General features: G+C 35.3%; 1 protein-coding gene across 3 annotated transcripts in view; it reads left to right on the plus strand.

Moving 5' to 3' along the window:
- CEP85L (centrosomal protein 85 like) overlaps positions 1 to 17,850 on the plus strand; it is a 144,599-nt gene that overhangs the window by 6,550 nt on the left and 120,199 nt on the right. For all 3 annotated transcript variants that reach the window (XR_009601598.1, XM_015097328.3, XM_027972343.3), the window contains exon 2: positions 15,126 to 15,287. Coding sequence is in view for 2 of the 3 variants with exons in the window: in XM_015097328.3 (XP_014952814.2) it covers positions 15,126 to 15,287 (162 nt within the window). In the remaining variant the exon portion in view is untranslated. The remainder of the gene's footprint in view (positions 1 to 15,125; positions 15,288 to 17,850) is intronic.

Genomic DNA, 17,850 nt, shown 5'->3' on the forward strand with positions numbered 1-17,850 from the left:
CTTTAAAGAGAGTAGATTTAAGATCAGGAACTTTGTTTTATGCCCTCTTTATATAGTAGATGTCTTCATTGCTTTATTGATGCTGTTTCAGTACTAAAGTTCAGAATTCTGAAGTGAACTCTAGTTTTTAACTAACCTTCTAAAAGAATGGGATGAAAAACCACCTCATAGACTACATGGACTGCATATCATGTAAAGCTTAAAGTTTTCTATGAGGTGGTTTTGTTGTCGTGTAGAGGCAGAGATTGTGTGTTTATTGATCACAGTCAATGTACATTGCTTTATCATGACATTACTGAAGCTTTTCTGAAGCTTTTTCATTAATTCTGAACATCCTATCTCATTTTAAGAATAATGTACTGAGAAGTTTGACTGGAGATGAAGTTTTTTAATTTGGGGGTGTTATTTTATACATTTTCTCAAAACTTTATTTTGGAGTGTTTTGAAACTGAAGTTCTGTTTTGGTTGTGGCTCTTAAGTATTGGAAAATTAAAGGCTGATTGAGAAATGAGCTTACTCTGCTTTCATTGGAGACCAGTGGCTACATGAATTTTCATTAGGTCTGGCAACTTTACTTTGCAGTGCTTATTTTTATTGGGACTTTTATTTCTTCCTGGGTGCTGATGATTCTGCTAAAGTTTGGACTTAATTTGCTACCATGTAGAATATTTTCTCTATTAATTGATATTATGAAACAGTTGCATTCAAAGACAGAGGTAAACCTCTCTGGAATACCACTTGTTATACTCCCTCCTGTTTATAGAGGTTTTATTAAAAAAAAAACCTCTTACTAGTTTTTAATCATACCTATTTTTCCCAGGTTATAGATAGAAACAAAAGCTTTTTAAGAGACTAAATTAGTTATGTGGCTTTCATTCCAAATAGCTCCAAAAATACCATTTTGAATACAGCATTTCATGTAACCAGAATATGAGATAGGATATCTGTGGCCTCTCCACATATGAAATCAACAAGCACATAAAATTTTTTTCATAGAAAGAGATAGTCTTACCTATATTGGTTGCTACCTTAACCCTCCTGAGTTCCTTGTCTTATATGATGAGGATATTACTGGTTTGGATTCACACTTGTTACGTGAAAGGTGAACCACTTATTTATTCATCTGATCTTGGCCTTATTGAGTTAATTTTAACCTCAGCTGGAACCAACCTAGTTTAAAGCTCTTCCTTGTTATACTCAAATTGCAAATAAGAAAATTTAGAACCACATTTGAAGAATATATAGTGTTATAACTTTGGTGGTAATGTTTTTAAAAATTAGTTTTATTAATAATTTTAATACTAATACTAATAATAGTAGTTTTAATAATAGTTAATAACTTCCAGATATCATTTTTATATTTAGAATGCAAAGAATACTAGCTGCTAATTACTTAAACTTCAATTTAATGAAATCCTTAAATGCAAGAAAGCCAATTAACTTAGATTGAGGTGGATTTTTTTCCCCCAGTTTGATTGAGATGTAATTGATATGTAACATTGTATTAATTTAAGGTATACAATATAGTGATTTGAAATATATTTTTGAAATATATATTTCAAAATTATTACTGTAATAAGCTTAGTTAACATCCATCACCATACATATTAATAGTTTTTTTCCCTTGTGATGAGAACTTTTAAGATTTACTCTCTTAGTAACTTTCAAATATACAGTATAGTATTGTTAACTATAGTTACAATGCTGTACATTATATCCCCAAACTTATTTATCTTATACCTGGAAGTTTCTGCTTTTTTACCACCTTCATCCTTTTTTCCCACCCTCCCACTCCCTGCTCCTGGAAGCCACCAGTGTGTTGCAGTGTCTATGAGTTTTGTTTTGATTCTGAGTCTAAATGAGATTATACAGCATTTGTCTCTGGGTATTTGACTTAGTGTGATGTTCTCAAGGTCCATTCACCTTGCAACAAATGGCAGGATTTTCTTCTTTTGTGGCCAAATAATATTCCATTCTGTACAAACACAGTTTCTTTAGTCATTCATCTGTTGATGGGCCCTTTAGTAGTTTCTGTGTTCTGGCTATTGTAAATAATACAGCAGTGAACACGGTGGGGGTGCGGTGCGGGATGTAGATATTAATATCTCTTTGGGACAGTGATTTTGTTTTCTTTGGATCTATACCCAGAAGTATGGGTTGCTGGATCATATGATAGTTGTATTTTTAGTTTCACTGTGGGGAGCTTCCATACTGTCCTATGGTGGCTGTACCAGTTTACATGCCCACCAATAGTGTACAAGGTTTCTCTGTTCCCTTCATTTTTGCAAACACTGGTTATTATGTTTTTGATAATAGCCATTCTAATAGGAATGAAGATCTCATAGTGGTTCTGAATTGCATTTCCCTGGTACCTAGTGATCTGAATCACCTTTTCACATAGCTGTTACCACTTGTATGTCTTCTTTAGAGAAATATTTATTTAGTTCCTTTCCCCATTTTTAATCAAATCATTATTATTATTATTTTTCCTGTTGAGTTGTGTGAGTTAGTTCTCTGTTTTGGATATTAACCCCTTATCAGATAGATGGCTTGCAAATATTTTCTCCCATTCAACAGATTGCCTTTTCATTTTGTTGATAATTTCCTTTGCTGTGCAGAAGTGTTTTAGTTTGATGTAGTATACTTCTTATTTTTGCTTTTTGTTGCCTTTGTTTTTGATGTAAAATCCAAAAAAAATCATTGCCAATTCTGATGTCAAGGAGCTCACCCCATGTGTTTTCTTCTAGGACTTTTATGGTTTCAAGTCTTACGTTTTTTAACCCAATGAGTTGATTTTTATGTGTGGTGTTAGATAAAGTCTAGTTTCATTTTGGCCAACAGCCCCTCAAATCACTTTTAATTATTAGTTAAAAAAAAATTTTTTTTTTTAGCTGCCTTGGAAAATATTTACTGATCTTTAAATAGATGCTTTAAATGCACACTGTCTCAAGGGATAGCTTAAAATTTCCTGGATTTTAAAATAGACAACCAACCCACCCCCCAACCCTGTTTTAATCCTTCTAAAAGAATATTTTTAAGATCTAATTATAAACCTTCCAAAATTTTATTTTATACTAGGAACATTTATTGGTTACCCAGTGGTTATAACACTCCATTTATTGAGACCCTGTCTTAAATGTGCAGCTCTGTTCTAGAGCCTAAAAAAAGTTGCCTTTCACTGTTCCTATTTGGTGAGGAAGAAGAAAGTCATATAAATATGAGTTAATATAGATTAGTAAATGTTGTTATGGTATTTTAAATGATACATTGGGAGAGTACAAAGTAGTAGTTATTTTAATACTCCCTGGAAGAATCAGAGAAGACATTTAGAGCAAGTTAATTCTGAATCGAGACTCTTAAAGAAGAAAGAGAGGAGAAGTAGCTTGGAGTCAGAAAGGACCTGATCTCTTTGGAGGCGGTGGTTAGGTATGTGCGGCTACAGAGTGTTGGGAGCTGGAGCCGGGGAGGTAGGAGTTGTAAAGTATTAGAAAATGAGGTTGCCAGTTGGTGAAGAACTTTGCCAAAGTTAAGGAGTTTGAGTTTTATTTAATATGTAGTAAGGAACCCACAGACCTTTGTAAGCAAAAGAATGATGTAAGTGTATTTTCTGATAGTAGGGTAGAGGCTGGCTTGGGCAGCCGCCCCAGCAGGAGGTCTGTGCAGCAGCTGAGCCACAAGCCATAATCTGTGACAGTGGGATGGAGAGGAGAGGTCTAATTCAGTGAATACGTCTAAAATGGACTGAAGAGTTTCAGAAACTGATTAGACATATGAGATAAGGAAAAGAAGGTTTTTGGTTGTGTTCCCTGGGTTTATTTCTTTTTAACTTGGTTTCTACTGATAATAGAATGGGGCAGTTGAAGGCTACTGTTCTGAACTTTGTGCAGAAGTACTTTGTACTTGTTAACATTTCAGAGATGTTATATCATGAGATTTGTTTATCTTGTGTCAAATAAGGGTAAATATGCTTTGATATTTTCCATTTTGTTCTGTTTTATTAAAAAGGGTTGGTCTCAGTGCACTGAATGGGTGATAACCTGCATTTAAGAAAAACACTGTACTTTATATTCATGATTTGTATTATATATTCAGCTTTTTATTTAAAACTATAAATCTGCTTTGTCAATTTTTTTTTTTGGCTTAGTGTTATTTTTAAAATTCAGTAAGGTTAGTTCTTCTAAATGCAGTTACAGTTATGTTAGCATATTATGGAAGACTTGATATTGTATGAATTTTTGCTTCCAATTTAAAAAAGAAGCTTCAGAAAGAATATAAAATATAATAGATAACTTATTCATTTGATGTTCATCTTCCTGTTTTTTCCAGTGTGAGAAATATTAATAGTTATTAAATAAGTTAATATTTAGTGTTCTATTTAGTATTTAAATACTGGACATTTAATATTTAATGCATTTAGTATTCTATTTAAAATAATCGAAATTGGTGTTAAAAAATGTTACATATTGTCTTCCAAAGAGAAGTCCCAGTGCATGGTGTCTTGGGAATTTTTGCTGTTCTTATAGAAATGCTCTTTTCTCCAGGGAGAGCAGATTCTACATAGTCATTCAGTTACTGTAATATGATAGGACCTAGGTAAGATTTTATTTCAGAGATCACTGAGCCTTATTTTAAGTTATTTTTAAAGTGCCCATATCTAGAAATTGAGTAGCTCCCATTTTAGTAGTGTAGTCTTGTAACAATTGGGTGAAAAAATTTTCCTCATATCACTTGGTAAGTGTATTCATGTCATGTCTAGTTCTGACTGCTTTGTGATTCTGGATTATGTTGACTAGAGATACAGCATGTCATTCTTCTCAAGTTGAATTCATTCAATCTGAATTAAAGCTTAGAATGTTATTTTAATCATGACATTTTGTTAATTATCTCCAGTGTTCTAGGCATATAAAATACCGTGTCCTTTAAAAAAAACTGTGGTTATATTTAAAGAAGAAGACAAATGTGAGTGCAGCCTGGAGGAAATCAATTTCTATAGATAATTCGGTCATTTCATGATACTTCTGCCATTTTGGGAAATCTGAATGAATCTCTTGTTCCTTTAAAAGGAAAAGTTTAGCAAAAATAAGAGCACTGTGATACTATCATAAGTAAATTAAAATGTCTTACTGGTTTAAAGGAATAAGATGCTGTTCTGAGTAGGACATGTTTTCGCACTGACTGATCAAATGATTTGTCTGATGTGATTGGACTTATGCTTTCTTTTTCTAAAGTTCTTTTCATGAGGATACCTTCCTATGAAAAGTGCACCAGTCTGTTGTCAAAATGTTTGAATTACTTTGTTTTCCTGGTAGACTCTCCTACAGCTTTAAAAAGCTTCGTGATTTGTTTCTCGTACTGGACGAAATTAATTGTGGTATTATCGATACAGACTTGTAGCTATCAACCAAAACAAAGAACCAATCTGTTCTAAATTCTTTATTTTGAATTTGAAGAATTTTTTTTCCTTTTAAATGTAGAAATTTAATTCAGTTTATGAACATTAATATGTAATTTTGACTTTTTGAAAAAAATTTTAAAAGTTATGGTACTTTGATTTACATGTTAGAATGTACCCATTTTGTTCCAAAATAGGCCATATAAGTTGGCTACCCTTTCCAGGAAAACTTATCTCCAAAGGCTTTCATTAATAGTTACTTAGCACAGGTATAGAATCGCTGATAATAACTAAATTATTTGGTTTGTTGTTGGTGGGGGTTAAGCATTAAAAAAACCCCTATTTTTCTGACTATTAAAGTAATAATACAAAGCATAAAAGTCAAATTACCAATAATCCTACAATCTAGGAAAAACTGCAAGTAGTATTTTGATGTACTTCTTTCCAGTTGCTCTGTGCATTTTTTTGTTTGTTTGGCTCTTTGCTGTATATATGCTGGCTGCAGCACTGAGTCAAGTCTGGAACACTGGTCCCTGCCCTTAGTGAATATTACTACAGTCTAGGCGGAGGACAGATACTTGCACTGCTGCTGCTGCGGCTAAGTCACTTCAGTCGTGTCCGACTCTGTGCAACCCCAGAGACGGCAGCCTACCAGGCTCCCCCATCCCTGGGATTCTCCAGGCAAGAGTGCTGGAGTGGGGTGCCATCGCCTTCTCCGGATACTTGCACAGATAACTTTAATTTGATATGGTGAATGCTAAGCTAGAAACAGGCAAAAAAATGAGTTCAGAGAATTCTTAGAAGATATGAAATCTGAGGTTATTTGTGAATTTCCCATTTATTGTATTTTCTATCTTACTTTGATAATATAAGCATTTTACACTTTTAAATCTTCATTATTTTAATGGCCTAGATTCTGTTCCTTTCTCCCTTTTGGTGTTTATTTATAATAGTTCCTTATTAGAAATAATGCTTAACGTTCTAAAGACCCATTCTCCCAAATGTTGGATTCTTTTTTTCTTTAGCTTTATTGAGATATAATTGATAAATAAAATTGTATTAAGGTGAATACCTTAATTTGGTTTGGTTTATGTGTACATTGTGAAAGGATTCTGATTAGAGTTGATTAACATATCCATCACCTCACTGTTTACTTTTTTTTCAGTTGAGAACATTATGGTTTTATTCTCTTAGCAAATTTTGCTTACACAGTGTTGTTAACTGTAGTCATTGTATTCTACATTAGATTCTAAGACTTAGTCATTTTATAACTGAAAGGTACCGTACGAGCCTCTCCTAGCTTCCCCATCTCTTGGACCCTGACAACTACCATTCAGCTCTCTTTGAGTTCAACTCTTGTTTTTCAGTTCCACATGTATTATACCGTGCACTATTTGTCTTTCTTTGTCTGGTTCGTTTCACTTAGCATAATGCCCTCCAGGTTCATCCGTGTTGTTGCATATGGCAGGATTTCCTTACATTTTATGGCTGTATAATATTCTGTTGTGTGTGTGTGTGTCTTTGGAAAAATGTTATCCAGATCATCGTTTATTTGGATGGTTTTTAGCTGTTGAGTTGTATAAGTTCTTTGTGTTTTGTGTTATTAACTTCTTATTGGGTATATGGTTTGCAGATATTTTCTCCCATTCCATAGATTGTCTTTTCTTTCTTTTTCTTTCTTCCTCTCTCTCTCTCTTTTTTAAATTTTATTTACTGTTCAAAAGCTTTTTAGTTTTTGCCATGCTGTGCTCAGTTGCTTCGGTCATGTCCAACTGTTTGCGCCCTTATGGACACAGCCTGCCAGGCTCCTCTGCCAGAATTCCTCTTGCCATGAAATTCTCCAGGCAAGAATACTGAAGTGGGTTGCCATGCCCTCCTCCAGGGGATCTTCCCTATCTAGGGATTGAACCCACATCTCTTACGTCTCCTGCGTTGGCAGAAAAATTCTTTACCACTAGCACCACCTGGAATGCCCTTAGTTTGATGTAGTTCCATTCATTTATTTTTGCTGTTAGTGTCAAAATCCAAAAACTCATTGCAAGACCAATGTTAAGGAGCATATCTGTATATTTATTCTAGGAGTCTTATGGCTTTATGTCATATTTACAAGTCTTCAATCCATTTTGAGTTCATTTTTGTATGTGGCGTAAGATGGTGGAATAGTTCATTCTTTTGCCTGTGGCTATCCAGTTTTCCTAACACCAGTTATTGAATAGACTGTCCTTTCCCCTTGTATATTCTTGGATCCCTTATAGTAAATTAATTCGCTGTGTATGCATGGGTTTATTTCTGGGCTCTCTGTTCCATTCCATTGATCTGTGAATCTTTTTAAATGACAATACTGTTTTGATTAGTATAGGTTTATAGTATAGTTTGAAATCAGGAAGTTTGATGCCTCCAGTTTTGTTCTTTTTCAGGATTGAGTGGGCTATTCAAAGTCTTCTGTGGTTTTAGGATTTTTTTTCTATTTCTGTAAAAAAATGCCTTTGAAATTTTTATAAGGATTGCATTGAATTTGGATTGCTTTGGGTAGTATGAACATTTTGGCAATATTCTCTTGATTAGTGAGCATGAAATATCTTTCCACTTACTTTTGTCTTCTTCACTTTGTTTCATCTCGGTGTATTCTAATTTTTGATGTACAGATCTTTTACCTCCTTGGTTTAATTCACTTCCAAGTGTTCTTTTTGATGCAGTTTTAGGTGGGATTGTTTCCTTAATCTCTCTTTTCAGTTGTTTGTTAGTATATAGAAACACAGCTGATTTTTGTGTATTAATTTCTGTATGCTGTAAGTTTATTGAATTTGCTGATTTGATTTTTTGGTGGTTTTCTGTATGAAGTATGTCATGTGCAAACAGAGACAGTTTTACTTCTTCCTTTCTGATCTGGATGCCCTTCATTTCTTTTTCTTCTGTATCTGCATAAATGCTCTGGCTAGAACTTCCAGTACTTTATTAAGTAAAAGTGATGAGAGTAGATATCCTTGTCTTGTCCCTGATCTTGCTCCTCAGCTGTTCACTGTTGAATGTGATGTTAACTGTGGATAGTTATGTATGGCCTTTACTGTGCTGAAGCATGTTCCTGCTATATCTAATTTGTTAAGAGTTTTATCTTGAAAGGATGTTGAATATTGTCAAATACTTTTCCTACATCTGTTGAATTTATGTAGATTTCTGTGCTTTATCTTGTTAATGTGGTATATCACTTTTATTGATTTGCACATGTTGAACCATACTTGCCTCTTTGAAATAAATCTCATTTGACCATGGTGTTTGGTCCTCTTGATGTACTGTTGAATTATGTTTGCTATTATTTTGTTGAAGATATTGTATCTATGCTATTGGGGATAATAGCCTGTGATTTTTTTGTAGTGTTCTTATCTGTCTTCAGTATAGGGTAACAATGATTTCTTAAAGAGCTTGGAATGGTTCTCTCCCTTTCCATTTTTTTGAAGAGTGTGAGAAGAATTGGTATTCATTCTTTAAATGGTAGGATTCCTCATTGAAACCATTTGGTCCTGAATATATCTTTGTTGAAAGGTTTTCGATTATTGATTTCTAGTAATCAGTCTGTTCGGATTTCTTTATCTTCATGATTTAGTCTTGGTGGATTGTATATTTCTAGGAGTTTATTCATTTTTTCTAAGTTGTCCAGTTTGTTGGCTTAGGATTGTTCATGGCAGTTTCTTATAATCCCTTGTATTTCTGTGTGAGCAGTTGTAATGTCTCCTTTTTCATTTCTGACTGTATTTGAGGCTTTTGTTTTTTCCTTAGTCGTTCAGTTGTCAGCTTATCTTTTCAAAATAACTTTTAGTTTCATTGGTCTTTTCCGTTGTTGGTTTTTTTTTTTAGTTTTTATTTCTTTTATTTCCACTCTGATTCTTATTAGTTCCTTGCTTCTTTAAAAAACAATTTTTTTTTTGGCTGCATTGCACGGCTTATGGGATCTCAATTCCTTGACCAGAGATTGAACTTGGGCCATGGCAGTGAAAGCCTAGAATCCTAAATCAGTTCCTTCCTTCTACTAACTTTGGTGTTTGTTCTTCTTCTGGCTCCTTAAGGTATAAAGTTAGATTGTTCCTTTGAGCTTTCTTAATGTTGGCATTTATCACTATAAATTTACCTCTTAGAACTGCTTTTGCATTCCATAAGCTTTGATATGTTGTGTTTCTATCATTTGTCTCAAGATATTTTTTGATTTCCATTTTGACTCATGGTAATTTAGGAGCATGTTGTTTAATCACCACATATTTGTGAGCTTTCTGTTTTCTTCTTTAAATTATTTCATACCATTATCATTGGAAAACGTGACTTGGTATGTTCTAAGTCTTCTTAAATGTAGTGAGATTTGTTTTGTGGCATAAGGCATGATCTCTCCTGGAGAGTATTTTATGTGCAATCGAGGAAAAAAAATTTATATTCTCTTTCTATCTCTATATAACTTAAGGAAGAGATTTATTGTAAGGAATTTATTCATGTGATTATGGAGGCTGGCAAGACCCAAGATCTGCAGGCTGAGTCAGCAAGGTGGAGACCCAGGGAAATCAATCGTTTAGTTCCAAATTGAATTTGAAGGCCTGAGAACCGGGAGAGCTGATGGTAGAGTTTCATTCTGAAGGCTGAAAGGCCTGAAGTCCAGGAAGAGCTGATGTTTCATTTCCAGTCCGAAAGACAGCGTAAAGCCAGTGTTCTGTTTTGAAGACCTTCAGATGGGAAGAATTCTCTCTTTATTGGGGGTGTGTCAGCCTTTTGTTCTATTCAGACCCTTAGCCGGTTTGATGGAGGCCCTTCCACATATGGAGGGCAGTTTGCTTTACTCAGTCTACAGTTTAAATGTAAGACATCCCAATATGAGGACACCTCATTGTCCGGTTATGTTGATACATACAATTAATCATCATACACATTAATATGTTGTTAGAGCGTTTTCAGCCATGCAGGGGAATTCCCTGGCGGTCCAGTGGTTAGAACTCCAGGCTTTCACTGCCGAGGGCCTGGGTTCAATCCCTGGTCAGGGAACTAAGATCTCACAAGTCAAGCAGCATGCCTCCCTGCCCCGCCCCCCAAGAAAAAATATACAAATAAACTTGTCACTGAGTCCAAGCTCCTATAACTGGCCAGTAATTAAGAGATGAGTTGTTGAGGCAAGGAGTAGTGACTTTATTTGGAAAGCCAGCAAACAGATGATGGTAAGCTCATTCCCCATAGAATCTTCTGGCCTGGCCTGAGTTAGAATTCAGGCTTCTTTTAAGGTCAGTGGAGAGGGAGTCAAGTCAGACATTTCATGGTTCTCATCAGCTTCTGGGGCTTTCCCTAGTGGCTGAGTGGTAAAAAAACCCACTCAGGAGATATGGGTTCGAACCCTGGGTTGGGAAGATCCACTGGAGAAGGAAATGGCAACCCACTCCAGTATTCTTGCCAGGAAAAATCTCATGGACACAGGAGCCTGGTGGGCTTCAGTCCATGGGGTCGCAAAGAGTCGCACGACTGAGCAACTGAACATCATCAGCCTCTGGAGGGGATGTGTTAGCCTCCCTGTAGTTGTTCACAGGTGGGCCTGGCCTGGATGTTTCCTGTGAGCTGAACAGAGGTGTGTTTTTTTTTTTTTTAACCTTAATGCTCATTATCTGGGAGGTTTCCCAGAGATGGGTCATTATAATGTGTGTATAGCTTATAGGCAACCTACCTTTAGTGATTAACTTATAATAGACGATAAAAGGTTCTTCTTTATTACAAACTGAGACTGTTTGTTCTGGAAAAAGAAATCCAAAAAGTTACTGGCATTGATAGTCCACAGAAAATTTCGATAGTGCTGCCGTGAATTGTCAGATTTAGAGCAGCAGTGCTCGCTGGTATGTGCTCTAGGATGAACTAGAATTTCTTCTGAATAAAGGAATGGATAAACGTGCTGCCTAGAGTTACTCATTTTGAATCAGCTGAATTTTAGAGAATATTTACAAATTAGAATAATTTTTTTTTTTTTTACTCTAGATCAGGAATCTGCAAACTATGACCTGTCAGTCAAATCTAGCTTGTCATCATTTTTGTAAAGTTTTATTGTAACACAGCCACACCTAGTCTGTTGTCTACTACTGCGTTTATGACAGTGGTGACAGTTTTGATAGAACTTGATCAGATGGCTTGCAAAGATGAAAATATTAATCTCTGACCTTTTACAGAACTTTTTGTTGAGCCGTTCTTCCTGGTAATAGTTAATGATTTAAGCTAGGAACGTCTTTCTAGCTTCTGATGATAATACTGTATCATTATTGGTGGGTTGTCTCTCTCTCTTTTTTTTTTAATCCCCGTTACTGGTGTGTCTGTGTGTGTACATGGGGCGGGGAAGATTATATCCTTTCTATATACAATTGGTTTCCTTGGGTCAAGATTTGTTAACAATAAATGGAGTGGAGTTGTTGTGGGATAAACATGTAACACTATTCTACATTGCTCAAAATAGTTATATTGTCTAAAAACAGGTGTATTTACTTCATTTCAGGGGTCTTAACGCAGCTTTTATAAAATTGTTGACTAGGAATCTGTTGAATTTACATATCTTGCTCTGTAACTGGTTCCTTTCAGAATCAAATGCTGATGTAATCTGCAAATGAGTAAAAGTAATCAGCATTTTCTTCTTAAGATGATCGTGTATAATCATCATCATTATCATCCCTAGTGACAGAGCAGATGTCTCTGTGTTTGTTTCTTTGGTAAAACACTGTAGTTAGGATCAACATTTAGGTGTGGAGCTCCCTGAAAGCTCCTGTTTCCTTATGTGTAAATGTACAGTCTGTTCTGCAGCCACGGAAGCACACTGTATAAGCAGCTCTATCAATGCTTTTCTCCCATGCATACTTAACGTTTTGGATATCACTACATGTTTAAAAAAATAGGTCAATAAAATTAGTTTTAGCCCTTGAATAGTGTCAACTAACTTACAGATTGTATTTTGTTGCTGCTGCTGCTGCTGCTGCTAAGTTGCTTCAGTCGTGTCCGACTCTACGCAACCCCATAGATGGCAGCCCACCAGGCTCCCCCGTCCCTGGGATTCTCCAGGCAAGAACACTGGAGTGGGTTGCCATTTCGGCATTTATTTTTTTTATTTTAAGAAGTACTGTCCTTGTGCTTATATATTTTTATACTTCTCTGTTATTTCTTTATAAAAATTCCTAGTAGGAGGTCTTATGTTGAAATTTAGGTACATGTTGAGATGGAGATGCCTGTTTTCAGATGCCCTAATTTTGAAACGCTCTATGAATTTATGTACCCATAAAAGTATGTGGACGTTTCCTGCACTTTGACATTGGTATTTCAAATATTTGCCAATGGTATTTAATGTTATAGATGATTTAAAAGTCTAAAAATAAAAGCATTGTTGTCTTTTTCATTTCATTATTAGTAAGGTTGGACATCTTTTCATATCTTTATTTGCCATTTCCATGTACTTCCAACATATTTATGCCCTTATCTGCTTGCTAAGTCACTTCAGTCGTGTCTGACTCTCTGTGACCCTAAGGACTGTAGCCCTCCAGGCTCCTCTGTCCATGGATAGAATTCTCCAGGTAAGAATACCAGAATAGGTTGCTGTGTTCTACTCCAGGGGATCTTCCCCACCCAGGGATCGAACCTGCGTCTCTTATGTTTCCTGCATTGGCAGGGTGGTTCTTTACCACTAGCGCCACCTGGGAAGCCCATGTTCTTTCTTGAGTATTCCTAAAAAAATATTTCTCCAACTAATAGGTTTGCACTTGGGAGAGAAAATAGTGGGCTATTTTTCCTTTTTGATAATGGTTTAGATAGGACTTGGAGTTTAGTTAAATGGAACATTATTAATACTTGAGGAACTGTTTAAAGGAAGGATGTTTGGTGCAGATAATAGATCACAGTAGAGTACCTTTGGTGACAGAATGCCTTCACTTGGTGCTTTAATATATGAGTGCCTAATCAGATGAATTAAGATAAACCCAGTTTTGAGATTGGTGTAGAATCTACAGTTTTCACTTGTTCTGGACCTCAAAGCTGGTGGAAGTGTTTCTTTGGCTACCATTTTTTAAATTTGAGTTAATTCAAACTTAATTTATAAATTGCATATAAATAGAAAATAAAATAATTTGATACAGTATTTTATTAAAATTAAAGCTTTTATGTTGGGGTTAATATGGTAGAAAATAGATTCAGGTCTGATTTTATTATTAATCTCTTTATATGTTTTGATAATATAGAGAATGTCTATTTTAAATGTAAAATAATGGTGATTAATTATGTGGATATGTTTGTCATTTTGTGATTCTTGTGTTTATTAAACTGCTAGAAAGTTCTCCTTGCCTGCCAATTTCAATAGCATGTAACATGATAATTCTGTAAAGGTGTCTTATTTAACATCATGATGATAAGTGCCTTGTCATTTCTCCATTACTTGGAAGCAACCGCAATTGCAAACATAAAACCCAATGGGAGCATTATAATTATGTGATAATAAGTCTGCTTTAAGGTAGCTATTCAGGTCATCTGTAATGTGCTCATTACTTTTCAAGGGTATAATTGAAATGAAGTCTCAAAATTCTTGTACAGAACTTGTTAACACCCACAAATAAGTCTACAGTCTTCAGTTTTAGAGTCACTATGTTAACCATTAATAAAGATACACGTACTGCTATAGCTTTTATATAAATTTCAAGATTTAAAATTGCTTTCAAATTACTATAAATGTTTTTCAGTGCTTATCCTTTTTTTCTGTTCCTAAATGTTAACAGGCTAGTAGTAAATAGTTCACAGATTGACCCTGGTCCATGGTATATTTTGAGACATTGTAGACAGTGAAAGAAGGAATGAACAAGAAGGTAAAGTGATAGATAAATCAGGAAGAGGCAAATGTCAGTTAAGTAAAAATGGGCAACATAAGTGAAAATGAAGTTTAAGAGAACATTGAAAAGTGATAAATTAGCTGAACAGTGAAGGTTTATTGTAACTCAAAAGGGAAAATTAAGAGCCAGGAAATGCTCTGGTGTTAAACTTTTATCAAAAGATAACTAAGGAAATAGAATCAATTAAAATAACGCAAAATAATTTTAACTTTTAAGTGGTTAGGATATAGTAGTTGAAAATAGATTGTTTTGACTTTCCAGCTTCCCTAGTAGCTCAGCTGGTAAAGAATCTGCCTGCAATGCAGGAGACCCTGGTTTGATTCTTGTGTCGGGAAGATCCTGTGGAGAAGGGATAGGCTACCCACTCCAGTATTCTTGCCTGGAGAATTCACAAAGAGTCGGATACAACTGAGTGACTTTCCACAAGTGCGTTCTACACATATTGTCATGCACTATGCTTTGATTAGATTTTTTCCTGAGTCCCAGTTCTCAGATAATGTCTGTATGTGGGATCACAGATGCCTACCTATCAAATATTACAGAGCAAGTGCTAACATTTCCAAACAGATTGATGATAGAGTTGATATTTTACATTAGACAGTAGTTCTGTGATTAAAAGTTCAGTATCTGTAAGCAGAAATCAGATATCTTCAGCCAAAGAAAGCTGCTAAGTCAGCATCGAATTTGTGTATATCTGATAAGTAAGTTTATTTGGTGACTCATAGATATTACTGATCTATTTAAGTTATTTTTGGCAGAAAATAAGCTTTTTATCTTATTTGTATTTTTTTTTACAAGACCAAAAGATGTCTTCTACCTACTCGTAGACATTATAAATTTATTAACTTTTTGCATATTTTCCTTTGTAGGCCCAGATTATTCTTCATCAGCATGGTTACCTGGTAATGAATCATTGTGGCAGGCCACAACTGTCCCATCTAACCAGCGAAATAGCCATATCAGGAGACATAGTATAGCTTCTGACAGTGGTGATACTGGCATTGGAACCTCCTGTTCTGACAGCGTGGAAGGTGAGCTAAATTCTTACTGGTTAGACATGAAGCTTTGTGGAATGGTTGTAATTGAGAAAGCAAGGGACATGTCTTATTGTTCCAAACTAAAAAATTATAAAATAATGTTTGAATATTTAGTAATATTCAGTGTTGTTGTATGTCAAATGAAACTATTCTTCTGATCAGATTAGTTTTTCCTTCCTTCATTTTTAAACTAAACTTTTTATTTTGAAATAATTGTAAATTCACACGTGATTTAAAGAAATAGTACAGAGATGCTAATGCAACCTTCATCTCATTGCTCCCCCACCCCTTGGTCTCTTGCAAAACTGCACTGCAGTATCACCACATTGATAAGGTCAAATACAGAACGTTTCTCTCACCACAGTATACCTGATTCTGTTCATACCCACTTTCCCTCCTGCCTCTTCTTACCTGTTGGAAACCACTAATCTAGTCTCCACTTCTGTAATTTTGTTTGTCATTTTAAGCATACCCTATAAATTGTGCCATATAGTATGTAACTCTGGAATTGGCTTTTTTCTGTGAAGATTCATCCTGGTTGTTGTATGCATTAATCGTCCCTTTCTTTTCATAGCAATGGTGGCATTGGAGAGACCACATTTTGCCCGACCATTAAACCACTGAAAGACATCTGGGTTGGTTACAGTTTGGGGCTTTTAGAAATAAAGCTGCTGTGAACATTCCTGCATGAGTTTTGGCGTGGACATGCGTCTTCACTTCTCTGTGGTCAGTGGCCAAGAGTGCAGTTGCTGGTCGTATGGGAGTTGCCTGTTTAGTTTTTGAAGAAACTGTCACACTCTTTTCCAGAGTGACTACTATATTTTCATCAGCAATGCAAATAGATGAGTATGAGTCATCAAGCTTTCTCTTCAGCCTTGCTAGCCCCTGGTGATTTTTATTTATTTGTTTTTTCTTTGGTTTTTAAATTTTAGGTTTTCTGATAGGAATGTAGTGATATCTCATTTTGGTTTTAATTCTCATTTAAAGGTTAATAATGTTGAACATTTTTTCACAGATGTTTATTTGCCATCTATCTGTTCTGTTTGTTGAAATGTTCTTGTCTTTTCCCTGTATTCTAGTTGGATTTTCTCTGTTTTTATTGTTGAGTTTTGAGCATTCTTTGTGTATTTCAGACACTAATCCTTTGTTGGCTATTTGATTTGTAAACATTTTCTTCCAGTCTGGTTTGTCTTTCATCCTCTAACCGTGTCTTTTGCAGAGCAACAGTTTTTAAGCTTGTAAATCCAGTGTATCCGTTTTTGCCTGTATGGACCGTGCTTTTGGAATGAAGGCTAAGAACTCTTTGTCTAGTCCTAGATCTTGAATATTTTTACTTTTTTCTCTCTGTCTCTTTTTTTTTCCCCCTAAAAATTTAGTCATTTTATATTCTGTGAGTCTGTGGTCCATTTTGAGTTAATATTTTTATAATGTGTATATGTTTGGGTATTCCTGAGACTACTCTTAGGCTCAGTTATTTGCTGGAACTCAGAAAAGATTTTGTACTAGAGGTTGTAGTTTTTTACAGCAAAGGATACTGATTTAAATTAGCAACAGAGAAGCAGAGGGCAGGGTCCAGAAAACACAAGGCCCAGTCTCCCAGTTGTCCTCTCCCAGTGGAGCTGTGTGGACAGTGATTGGTTCTCTCAGCAGTGTTGTTTGAGGGCACATCCAGCGGCAAGACCATCCAGTCCTTGGTGTTCGGGAATTTTACTGTGGGTAGGTTATATTGATATGGTTGAATGCCCGTATGCATGACCTTAGTTTCCAGCCTTTGAGAAGTCAAGCTCACCTTACATGGTTCAAGACTCCTACCATAAATCACATTATTAGCATAGACTATATGCTTGGAGTTACCCAAGGTCCCCAGGTAAACAAAGACACTCTTATTAGGCAGGATGTTTCAAGAATTTAGAGGTTACATCTTAGGAGCCAGACAAGGGCCAAACCTTTCTTGGAATGTGTGGTGTGTGGAAAACCCAGACATGCTGATCCTCAACTGCACAGTGTGAGATTTAGATTGAGGTTTCTTTTCTTTGCAATATAAATCTTGAAACCAGAATAATATCCACTTAATTTTTTTCCAAATTGTTTTAGCTGTTCTGGTTGTTTAGTTTTTCTGTGTAAGTTTTAAATAATTTTGACTATACAAAAAGTCTTGCTGGGAATTTAATAGGAATTGTGTTGTCCATTATCAGTTTGGGGAGAGTTGCCATCTTTACTCTGTTTCTGCTAATCCATTAAATTGGTATGTTTTCCCATTTATTTAGATCTTATTTCATTCACCAGTGTTGTATAGTTTTGTTACATGTCCAATACGTGTTTTGTTAGATTTATAGCTAAGTATTTCATTCTTGGGAGAGTGATTGTAAATGGCATTTTATAGTCCAAGTTTGGTACCAATATGTTAGTTGTATATTACAAGATTGCTGAACTCACTCTTTTGTTCTCAGAGGGTTTTTGGGGGGTTTGTTTCTTGGAATTTTCTCTGTAGATGGTTATGTCATCTGTGAGTAGGAGTGCTTTTCCTTTTGATATCGGGATAATACTAGCTTTCTAA

The sequence above is a fragment of the Ovis aries genome, chromosome 8 (genome assembly GCF_016772045.2).
Source record: "Ovis aries strain OAR_USU_Benz2616 breed Rambouillet chromosome 8, ARS-UI_Ramb_v3.0, whole genome shotgun sequence".
NCBI lineage: Eukaryota > Metazoa > Chordata > Mammalia > Artiodactyla > Bovidae > Ovis > Ovis aries.